The following is a 12,117-nucleotide window of genomic DNA, read 5'->3' as shown; positions in this document are numbered from 1 at the left end:
CTTCATCGTGGTTCCCTGTTTCTGTATTTTTACTCCTTTAGTGGTTAACATATTTTTAAGGCAGAAAGAGAGCATGTACTTTTGTTTTTTTCACATCCTAGCTAACATTAACATGCAGTTTATCTAGCTACGTCATCAAGCGTGGCTTCGCTTCCAACTGTTTTCTGATGACGTTTGTTTTAAACTCCGAAGCTTTTTCTCTCCAAGTGCAGCTCTGTCTCCGTGCTGTGGGCTCACACTGCTTCAGCTCTTCAAGACAGGTAAAAAACCACTTCTTAGAAAACTGTTTGAAGCCAAAACCTAGTCTGGAAATGTACATTTTAGATGGAGTTAACGTAGCTTATAGCATCATGCTATAACTTAGCATTATAGCATGAGCTGGTTTGTGCTGGTTAGCCTGGTAAAATAACGTTACCTTTACGTTACTAACTCTGGTGTTTTATATAACTGGTATATTGCAACCTTATAAGTTACGTGTCTGTAAATGAGGTGAAAGAAATGAAAATATGATGTTGTTATTTTTTGAGCTGGTTCGGAATTAACGTTAGCTAAGGTGCTAATTTTACCGTTGAAGGTTTTAGCTTGACTTTTGCCGCTTAATCTTCCTCGGGCGGCTTTGGGTTGAGATGAGCTCAGTGCTGAGTGTCTGTTAGCATTGTTGTTACATCCTTTGTCGAACAATATAACCTTAACTGATAATTGATCCTCCCCCCCTTTTCTTTATTTTACATGTAATGACTGTTCATTTGTTTAAACCATGATCTTGCAAACGTTAAAAGTGCAGATTAGCTACGTAGGTCAGCAAGGATGAATTTCTAACATTGTTCTTTTTTTTTCTTTTCTTCAGATGACCTTTTTTTTTTTTAACTCCCAAGCTTTTTCCCTCCCAGTAACTTGCTGGCAACAGTGTTGCCAGTAAGTTACTGTAAAATTACAATAAAAGGTCTAACAGTGCAGGGTGACAATATTTTAAGATGCTCACTTATACATTTCTTTTAAAAGTTTATAATCATAATAAATCAGATCATTTTGATTGCTTTGCTAGTTGGATTGTGCATGGACAAATGAATGGCCTTTCTGGTTCTTCCTCCATGTATTCAGCTCATGAGCAGGAGCTGTCAGAACTGCTCTCAGAGTATCTGACAGGTTTGAAATGTAAGATGAACAGTTAAAAGCACAGACTTAGACGGCCAAGAGCCTTCAGCTGTGCGGATGGCACTGTGGTTTTTTTCAATCATCAGCACAGGTTTGGAGAATGTGTTATTCTCAAAATGTTTCAGAAACAGTCAAGAATGTCAACCTTGGGCTGTTGCTACATTAAATGTCTGGATGGAAGACTGACATCAGAACTTTCCATCTCCAGGACAAAAAGTCACTTCTGTTTAGAGTAAATGTATGTAAAACAATCCAGTACTTTTGCAATTACCAAATCCTACATAAAATAGGAATGCAGCAGACATGTAGCAACCCGAGGCAGCAAAAATGTCATCCATTCAGCAAATAATTTATTTAATTATATATTTTCTGTTAGATAACAGCAGGTGGAATATAGCTGTCATCACAGTGGCTCTTCCAGTAAACAAGTTTAGCTGCCCTGCTTTTGCAATAATGACACTGAAAATCTATCTGCTGTACTTCCTCTTCAGGTGACCTTTCATGTGTGTCAAGCCAGGGTGCCTGTCTTTGCTCAGGCTTCCTGCTGGGAGCAGAAAAAGTGTTGCCACACACACTAAGAAAAAAACAGGTCAAGTTTTACATCAGTGAATTCAAGGGAAATGTCTCATCTTGAAGAAATAGAGTGCAGCCACAAATGACGGCAGAAAAAATTAACATCTATGAAATGAAATGGATTTTTTACATCCACTGATTCACAAACCCACTTGTGGAGCAACATAAGCTTTGCTGATGTGAGGGGGACCCACTTGTGCATGAAAAGCAGTGGCACATGTACAGTACATGCTTGGAATAATCACACAGGTTGCCTTAAAGCTAAACATCAGCTTATTTGTATGCTTCTCACATTCGCACCAACAAATCCTCCTCTGTGTCTCCAGGAAACTTATTTTAGATAAACAAAAGGGTTTAAAATTTAGCATCACTCCATCTTGCTTCCATTTTTACCCAAGACTGAGACAGTGGATGTAATTGGAGTATGCTACAATAATCCTGAAGTGCGTAACTTCTCTGCCTGAGTGCTTAAACTAATGGAGGGAAATCTCACTGGACAGGTTTTACAGAACTAATTGTTAAAGTCTGGTAATGACCTTCTCAGCTGCAGAAGCTTAAAATGTCTGTTCATAAAATGGATTTTTCTACAACAATGAGGCATAGCATTATCACCATCTTTGGGAGTTGATGCCATCACAAATGCTTTAGTATAACCTGGACAAAGCAGGCAGCACTAGTTGTCATTGGCATTAAAATTGCACAAATTGGAATTCTGAAAATAAATTTGCTTTACTGGAAACATGGCAATTTTGAAAAAAAGAGTTTTTGCACTAGCTTGAAGTACCGTAATCTTTTTGTTTGTTTATCTTTTTAGCTGTAATGAAATGCAATGAAAACACTTTTTTTGCATCGCCAGAGGCAATGCAAAATTCAATTCTTTCTGAAATTACAATTTCAGAAAAAAATGAATTTGACTACAAGCTCCCCAAAACGCAGCATACAGCCACTGCCAAATATAAGACGCTTGGTGTTCCAATGCATGGATAAGACAACAAAGTCTCCTCTGATGGCTGATGATGAGAAAACATAATTCATCAGACCAGGACATCATCATTCATTGCTCCATAATCCAGTTCTGATACTCATGAGTCTACATGTTGGTGCTGTCAGCAGTGACAGGGATCACTGCAGGTACTCTAACTGGCCGAACAGCTATGCAACCTCAGACACAGTAAATGTGTATCTTGTAGACTTAGTTTGGGTGTTGGGTGCAAATGTTTGGAGTCAGAACATAAATAAGAATAAATAAATATCAAAACAAAGATGGAGACATAGAGATGGAGAACATTCCGTCTGAGTTGACTGTTTAACCGTTTGGAAATTAAATAAAGAAACTCAGAACTTATGTTCATCAGACGGTGAGACATCTTGATTAGATGTTAAGGAAAGCCGAGGCACATTATTATTACTCATTCCTTTATCTTTCTTTTTGCAAGTCAAGAACCCATAGGAGTAGATAATGAGAAACAGAAAGCATCTTAACAGCCTAATTATTCTGCTACACATCTCTCTATCTGTGTGCTGCTGCAGTCAACAAAAGCTGCACCACCAGAACCAGAGGCTACAGCAGGGAATGGGAGTTACTTCTGAATCACTAATCTGTTATACAGCAAAGCACAGCGACAATAAACAGAAACGCTTCTGTGAAGCCTTTAAGCCATTACACAGAGACTCAATGCATCACTGTCATCATAACCAGTCACTTTATTTAGTTGGAATATGGTGCGATAATGATTCCTGCCAAACTGCTGTAATGAGCTCACCATTTCTCTCATTTAATTGTAAAAATATTTGAATTTTTAGAAGAACTTTGGGGAATAAGCAGTTTTGGGAAGCAACTAATATGAAACTAAGTCCCTCTTACTTCCGCTGTTCCAATTCTCCATAATCCTCTTTATCAAAGTCCTGCATGTTTAAATAAATGTTTTAAGTTGGATAACTGAAAAGTATGTTCATGTACTGTAAAGTTTATACACACAATGCTGTTGAATTAATTTGCTTATATTCAGCACTTAATAAAGCTAGCTTTATTAGCAATGACATTTAGCAGCTTATCCTTGTGGAGGAAGTCAACACTGTCTGCAGGGCAAATGTCAAGGACAAGTGTTCTTCATTATTTTTTGCCTGTAACATTAGATTATGTATTAAAAATCCTTTTTTTTATTAGTGTCGAGTGACTTTCTCAGAAACTACATTTTGGATTATTATTAGCTGTAAGGAATGATTAAATAAATAGTATCAAAAAATTGCTTGAAATACACTGTGATTAATTTGCATCATTTTCTTATTCTATATTAAATTGCTGAGATAAATAAACTTTCCAATTACATTCTCATTTACAGAAAAGAATCTAACTTGTATTTAAAAAAAACAAACTTGTAATTCAGAAGTCTTCATCTTTGATTTGTAAGTGAGGTGAGTTCTAGAGAAAATGCAGAATAAAATGTTTAACAAGGTAGTTGTAAATCTTTGATAACTGTGTTTACTGCTAAGCATCATGGATACTACTGGCATGGTTTTTCACTTTAAATGAGAAATCTGTGCACAGATTGTGGCCTAAGTTCCATTGTTAAGGGAATAATTAAAAGAGTTTAGATGAATGGACCTGAAATGTTAATGTGGTTGAGGAGAATTATACAGACATACAAACAGATCAATTCTTAGTCACTTAGAGGAGGTCATTTGTTTGTGTGAAGGTGTGAATATGTGTGAGTGTTTGGGGTACCGTCTTATTCTGCGAGCACACCGATAACACGGCATGCTGCTTCTGCTGTTGTTGTTTCGTGCTCGCATTAAAGTCATTGTATGCTTCATCCGGGTTCTCCACGGGGGTAAGTTTGGCTGCTGTGTCTTTCGCCTCCAGCAGACACCCTGGGGAGACGCCGTGGCTGTTTTCCTGGAGGGGCCACATTTCCTGCCAGGTGAGAGACGGATGATGTGGCGGGTGACCGCTGAGCAGAGGCCTTTTCTGTCTGTAGTTTGCCCACACCTGGAGGATTGTTTCTTTGAAAGGCCGCGTGGTTAGCGTGTAGAGGATGGGGTTCAGGGCACTGTTGATGGGGAGAATAAAGATGACGACCCAGGAACTGATGGTACCTGCCAGGAAACAGAGAAAAAAAAGATGGGAGAACATAAATGTGGAACAACCTAACATGACAAAAATATTCATAAAAAAATCATTTTGATGGCTTTTTATCATTTTTATATTTATAGCAGAAAAACTGAGATAGAAAAGAATCATTGCTGTGATGATGTGCTAAAGGCGGGTGTTAAAAAGAAAGAACTTCTTAAAGTTGCAGAAGCCAATTTCAAGGTGTCAAATGCAAAGTTAAATTTCTTTTAAGTTATATTTGAGACATTTTCATAACAACTGAAGGTAATATAGTTACTTGATTGGGCTTTCAGCGTGAAAAATACACAATATTGGCCCTTTACCAGCAATTCTTTGTGAATGGTACTGGAAAGTCAGTTTATTTCCCCTTAAATGGGACAATGTTTATGAGGAAAATGCATGTGATTTGAGCAGTAAACCTTGCAACATCTGACAATGTGATGTGTGTGGTGGCATCTCCTATACTGGAGAAAATAAGACTATTTATCATCTCAGAGCACAAAGATATCGAGATGAGTTTTAACCAGTGAGAATCCCATATCTTCATTCTCCGGGACTGAACTCTTATCTTCTAAGAGGTCAATGCTCCTCCAACACAGCAGGGTTTATCAGATTGAGAGCAGAGGTTGGAATGACCAGCTTTGAGTTCTGACCTCCACCCCACTAAACACTTGTAGGATCAGCTTTGGTTTGCTGTTTATGTAGAGGGATAAACACAAGCGACAGCTGCTGGCTGAGAAATGGGATATCATCCCACAGCAGTGTGTAACTGAGCTGGTGACTAGCATAAGGAGATGCCAGACTGTTGTGGTTACATATGTTTCTTACACACACCATCAAGGCTCCTGTATGTTGAATTAATGTTGTTAAATTGCCAAAATGACTTGTTTCTCTGAACATCCATTACCCAGTCCAACAGACACCAAAAACACATTCCTGAGCAGGATGAGCAGGATAAGCAGTCTGGCATGGATAGAAAGGCATTTGGCTATTTTTTCAGTAGACTACCCAGAAATGCATCGTCCTTACAAATGTGGCACAATTTAAGGGAAAATATACAGGCCTGCCAATGATATAAGCTTTATTTCCAAGAATCTCTGTTCATTCAATATGATTTTGTTCAGGTTGTAACTACACCTGAAATAAACACCAAAAGTGAGGAAAAATTCAAGGAGGCTTGTGAATACAGCTTTTACTAAGCAGTTAGATGATATTATTGCTTTTGGAGGTGATATTTACAGATACACTTTACCCTTGAAGTTATTTTGCAAAACTTTTATTTCAGGAACTTAAATTGCCAACTGTTGTTGTCACTAGTGCTAACACTAACACTAACACCACAAAAAATACTTCAGACACAAGCTGCCAGCCACTTATGTTGTACTGAAAGAGCATATTTAAGTGGACTTTAAGTGGGAATCTTTTCATTACCGGGAATTTCCACTTGCAGCAGTGAAAGGATCTTGAGAACAAAAATGGGGATCCAGCAGAGGGAATCAGTGATGACGATAGAGAAGAACCGCTTGGCGATGGTCACCTCTTTTTTTATGTGGTTGCTGTACTTGGTGGTCTGAGTCCCTGTTCTCTGGATGTTATAGAACATGCTTGCATAGGAGAAGACAATTATGAGGAATGCCACCAAGTTGAGACCTGTTGAGAGAGTACCGAGTTCAGAATTACTTCTGGGGTGTACAGGGTTTCTTAACATTGTAATTGTCAAAGATGATCTGTAGGATTCTTAATCTTGATACAAAATTCACAAGTATACTATAAATTTGAATCAGATCTTTATGCAGGGGCACATTTATAAACTCATGGGAAACCAAATAAAAAGATGTATGTGTTTCCAAATAGTTATGGGAGTAATATATGTATTAAGTAAAATTGGTTAAAAACATGGTTATGCAATAGGAAAAAGCAAACATGAAAACAAATGCTCACCAAGAAAAATAACAATGGAGTACACATGCGCCCAGGGCGTCTCTGGCTGTTCCGAGTGCAAAGGGAAGCAGACTCCATTGGTGCCATAAAAGTTGCGAAATAAACCCTTGCAGGCCAGAGGCAAAAAGGCGATGACAAATCCAAACACCCATATCCCGAACAGGATACTGACAGTCCGTCGCCAGCCGGGAGTCAGGTAGTGGAAAGGGTAAACAATACAGATGTACTTCTCCAAGGTGAGATACGTGAGGAGCAGCACGGACACTTCGGTAGACAGCATAGCCAAAGAGCCAATGACCTGACACTGAGAGCTGTCCATCCAGGCTTGAGCATGACGATTATATTCACCACGAAACTTCAGGTCATACGCACCAATCATGAAGAGATAAATACCCATCAGGCCATCAGCACCTGCAAGAAAGAACAACTTACTTTAGAGCGAAGCCTGATTAAACTCCTAAATTCTGCCATTTGAGTGGTTCTGTAGTCTTTTTTAGCATTTACTATCCACTTTTAGGGTGGACTTGCCCAGACCTGGGCATGTTGGCAGCTGTTTTAAAGATCCTTCATCTGCAGATTATGTTCCAGACAGTGGAATGGCAAATTTTCAGAGTCCTATGAGACCTTGTTAGTTCTCTTACCAGACTCAGACAATCCTCTGCTGCAATCCAGTTTCTGAAGCCTGCTGTTTTGATTGTACCCTGGTGTTAACTGTCCTTTCAACAGTCATTAACACATCACACAAATGACTTTTCCACAAGCACCTAACAGCATGGCTAAACTCAGCTAAACTCTACTTTACACACTTAGAGTGATTTTCCATTAGTTTGAGAAACAGCTCTAGTGGGTGGGTGTCAAATAGTTGGGCGATCCCAGAGTCTGAAAAGTGGTGCAAATGGATCTGTATGATACAAACACAATATGGAAGCTATGTCAGTCACTGTTTTGAGTTTTTTAAATGTTTGATTATTGTAAGAATCTCTCATAATGCAAAGAGTGACTCCACTCCCTAGCCAATCAGTGACCGACAGACTTGACGTGATGTTTTCAACCGGACTCCACATGCTTTGAACCTAAGCAGTAGTAGAAAAACCTTATGACCACATAGAGCCAGGTTCAGCTGTGCTGAGTTGATCCTAGTGGAAAAAGGTTGTAAATGTCTAAAGTTTGAACAGGGCACAGGTCCATCAAAACACTCCTGATTGGTTACCTTAGCCTTTTTTTGTGCTTCTGGTGACCTTTACTCATAGTAATCAGACAACAGGCAGTGAAAGAGCAGGGGGGAAGGCGTGCTGGAAGTGTCCCAAGGTCAGCAATGTAATCCTGGACAACTGTGTTGAAGTGGGAATAAATGAGGGGATGTTCTAATTAATTTCTTTTACAGAAATTTCTTTGATTTTTATTGTTAATGATTACTTTAATTTCTAAGTATTGCTAAAATTGATATTAGATGTCCATACTGCAACTTTCTAACTATAGAGACCACCTGAACATAACCCTCATCCAATGATTTTGAAAAGAATAAAATATTAAAGCTGCAAGCAGCCTCGGGCGGCCCTCGCAGCAAGCGCCGCTCCGGCCTATTGGCCACCGCGGGGGTTCCAGCCACCGCAGAAGCTCTCGCACGATTTCCAGAGCCGCAGCCAACTCCCCACCGCAGAAGCTCCGCCGCAGTTTCCAGCACCGCCGCCCGCTAGCCACCGCAGAAGCTGTCGCGCATTTTCCACACCCATCCACCAGGCGACACGCGTGAATGCGTTCGGCAGCGCTCCCCGACGACTGTCAAAAAATCTGGCGCAGATCGGTCGATGCGTCGAGGAGATACAGCCCATGTATTAACTTAGGGGGCGCAGTGGAGCCAAATTACATTTCAAACCCGTCGGGCTCTTTAGAGGTGAACAAAGGTCATACATATCCAGTTTGGCGCCAATCGGATGATCTATGCCTGAATAAGAGCCAAACGTATGTATATGGCGAGGGACTGATATTCGCCATTTGGCCACGCCCACACGGTTCAGCCAGCAGCGAGCATTGACAGAGTTTATCATCCGAATCATCTTGATTAGGTCAAGAGAGCCATAAACAGAGCTTTCCAAGTAAAAAAATAGCACTTCCTGTTCCGAGGGGGCGGGGCCTAAGTGATGTCATCATTTGACCATTGGATATTATTGGACACTCGATTATGATCAATCACTGAACGTTTGGTGTCTCTGTGAGTTTTTGTGTTAGAATTACTAATTATTTAATTTTTTCCTCCATTACAACATTGAACTTTCATTCCGTAGGGCAATGCTGCCCTCTGGTGTCGAATTACTGAAATAATGAAACTATTTCAGTGGGCAGCAGAGGGCAGCATTGCCCTACAAACAACGAACATGGACTGTTTATTATGTAATTACACAGAAGATCTCTCTAATTCATTCTGAGGGGGCGGGGCTTAGATGACGTCATAATATGATGACATAGCATTGTCAGGTATCACACCAGGATGAGTCAGGCCAAGTTTGGTGCAGCTCGGTCGAAACATGTGGAATCTAGAAGCAAACGTATGGCATCGGCGTTACAGGTCACTTCGCCACGCCGCCACACCCAGCTGCTTCATCGCAGCTGGTCAAGGCTTTAATCCACAACACACCAACATGTCTTCTGTCTCTGGACACAGTTTCATGTTGATTAGGTCAAAGGGCTAAGATAGCGACCGTTCACAGTAAAACATGACACTTCCTGTTCTCAGGGGGCGTGGCCTACTTAAAAAAATAATTTCACCACAGGGTATTTTAGGACACCCGATGACGATCAATCAATGAAAGTTTGGTCCCTCTCTGTGTTTTTGTATAGGAAATATAAGAGTTTCGTGTTTCATGGCGAGTAGCTGAACTTTGACCCCTGGTAACCCCCCTTCAGCAAGCTCATACAGTCACCAATTTGATAACTTTAAATCAGACATGCCTTATGATCAGACTGACCGAGTTTGAAGCCGATCAATCGAAATCCCTAGGAGGAGTTCGATCAAATGCAAAGGCTGTAAACGTCAAACTCGAGGTCCAAAATGGACCTTCAATCCAAAATGGCCGACTTCCTGTTGGGTTTAGAGCATGGCTCCAAGAGACTTTTTTGTACGTCCTGACAAGATACACATGTGTACCAAGTTTCGTAATTCTAGGATTAAGCATGGCTTGGGGCTGATTTTTCTAAATATTCTAGGGGGAGATGTAGAGAAATTAGGCCACGCCCACCAAATTTCGCTATGGATTCCTGTTGGCGGGTGTATAAGGATCCATCCTAGTGAGTTTGGAGCAGCTCACCCCGAAACTGTGGAATTCAGAGCCAAACGAAATTCGATGGCGTTCGCAACGCCGCCACGCCCACCTGCTTCATCGCAGCCGGTCGGGGTTGGAATCCACAACACACCAACATGTCTTCTGTCTCTGGACACAGTTTCATGTTGATTAGGTCAAAGGGCTAAGATAGCGACCGTTCACAGTAAAACATTACACTTCCTGCTCTCAGGGGGCGTGGCCTACGTAAAAAAAAAATTTCACTGCAGGGTATTATAGGACACCCGATGACGATCAATCACTGAAAGTTTGGTCCCTCTATGTGTTTTTGTATAGGAAATATAAGAGGTTTTTGTTTCCTGGCGTGTAGGTGAACTTTGACCCCTGCTAACCCCCCTTCAACATGCTCCAAAACTCACCAATTTGATAACTTTAAATCAGACATGCCTTATGATCAGACTGACCGAGTTTGAAGCCGATCAATCGAAATCCCTAGGAGGAGTTCGATCAAATACGAAGGCTGTAAACGGCCAAAATAGGGTCCGAAATGGACCTTCAATCCAACATGGCCGACTTTCTGTGATAGTTGCACTATGACATTACTTGTAAATTCTGAGCGTCTTAGTGAGCCCTACAACTGTACCGAATTTCAAGTCTCTACGATGAAGTAAGTGAATAGCAATGGGTCTTTTGAAAATTGCTAGTTGCTGCCGTTGAGCAATTTTTTTTGCGATTTTTGCGACGACCTTACAGTACTTAAATTTAAAACTCGTTTTATGCGACCGCCAAGTTTGGTGAGTTTTTGAATATGATAAAGCCCCCAAAAAGGCAATTCATTTGGGTGGAAGAATAATAAGAATAATTAAAGCTGCAAGCAGCCTCGGGCGGCCCTCGCAGCAAGCGCCGCTCCGGCCTATTGGCCACCGCGGGGGTTCCAGCCACCGCAGAAGGTCTCGCACAATTTCCAGAGCCGCAGCCAACTCCCCACCGCAGAAGCTCCGCCGCAGTTTTCAGCACCGCCGCCCGCCAGCCACCGCAGAAGCTGTCGCGCATTTTCCCCGCCCGTCCACCAGGCGACACGCGTGAATGCGTTCGGCAGCGCTCCCCGACGACTGTCAAAAAATCTGGCGCAGATCGGTCGATGCGTCGAGGAGATACAGCCCATGTATTAACTTAGGGGGCGCAGTGGAGCCAAATTACATTTCAAACCCGTCGGGCTCTTTAGAGGTGAACAAAGGTCATACATATCCAGTTTGGCGCCAATCGGATGATCTATGCCTGAATAAGAGCCAAACGTATGTATATGGCGAGGGACTGATATTCGCCATTTAGCCACGCCCACACGGTTCAGCCAGCAGCGAGCATTGACAGAGTTTATCATCCGAATCATCTTGATTAGGTCAAGAGAGCCATAAACAGAGCTTTCCAAGTAAAAAAATAGCACTTCCTGTTCCGAGGGGGCGGGGCCTAAGTGATGTCATCATTTGACCATTGGATATTATTGGACACTCGATTATGATCAATCACTGAACGTTTGGTGTCTCTGTGAGTTTTTGTGTTAGAATTACTAATTATTTAATTTTTTCCTCCATTACAACATTGAACTTTCATTCCGTAGGGCAATGCTGCCCTCTGGTGTCGAATTACTGAAATAATGAAACTATTTCAGTGGGCAGCAGAGGGCAGCATTGCCCTACAAACAACGAACATGGACTGTTTATTATGTAATTACACAGAAGATCTCTCTAATTCATTCTGAGGGGGCGGGGCTTAGATGACGTCATAATATGATGACATAGCATTGTCAGGCATCAGACCAGGATGAGTCAGGCCAAGTTTGGTGCAGCTCGGTCGAAACATGTGGAATCTAGAAGCAAACGTATGGCATCGGCGTTACAGGTCACTTCGCCACGCCGCCACACCCAGCTGCTTCATCGCAGCCGGTCAGGGCTTGGATCCACAACACACCAACATGTCTTCTGTCTCTGGACACAGTTTCATGTTGATTAGGTCAAAGGGCTAAGATAGCGACCGTTCACAGTAAAACATGACACTTCC

At 41.5% G+C, this 12,117-nt stretch overlaps 1 protein-coding gene across 2 annotated transcripts in view; it reads right to left on the bottom strand.

The window, feature by feature from the left end:
• Positions 1–4,125: 4,125 nt before the first annotated feature.
• rxfp1 (relaxin/insulin like family peptide receptor 1) overlaps positions 4,126–12,117 on the bottom strand; it is a 122,377-nt gene continuing 114,385 nt past the window's right edge. Inside the window, exons 16-19 of one of the 2 annotated variants that reach the window (XM_023328284.1) lie at positions 6,782–7,192; positions 6,272–6,490; positions 4,718–4,824; positions 4,126–4,642 (exon numbers count right to left, since the gene is read on the bottom strand). In XM_023328284.1, coding sequence (XP_023184052.1) covers positions 4,397–4,642; positions 4,718–4,824; positions 6,272–6,490; positions 6,782–7,192 — 983 coding nt within the window. In that variant the 3' untranslated portion in view covers positions 4,126–4,396. Of the gene's footprint in view, positions 4,825–6,271; positions 6,491–6,781; positions 7,193–12,117 lie in introns of both variants that reach the window. The other variant, XM_023328283.1, reaches the window with a different exon arrangement.

Source organism: Xiphophorus maculatus, chromosome 23 (genome assembly GCF_002775205.1).
Source record: "Xiphophorus maculatus strain JP 163 A chromosome 23, X_maculatus-5.0-male, whole genome shotgun sequence".
Lineage (NCBI taxonomy): Eukaryota > Metazoa > Chordata > Actinopteri > Cyprinodontiformes > Poeciliidae > Xiphophorus > Xiphophorus maculatus.
Note: the sequence above shows the minus strand (reverse complement) of the source record. Positions and strands in the feature narration are given on the sequence as shown.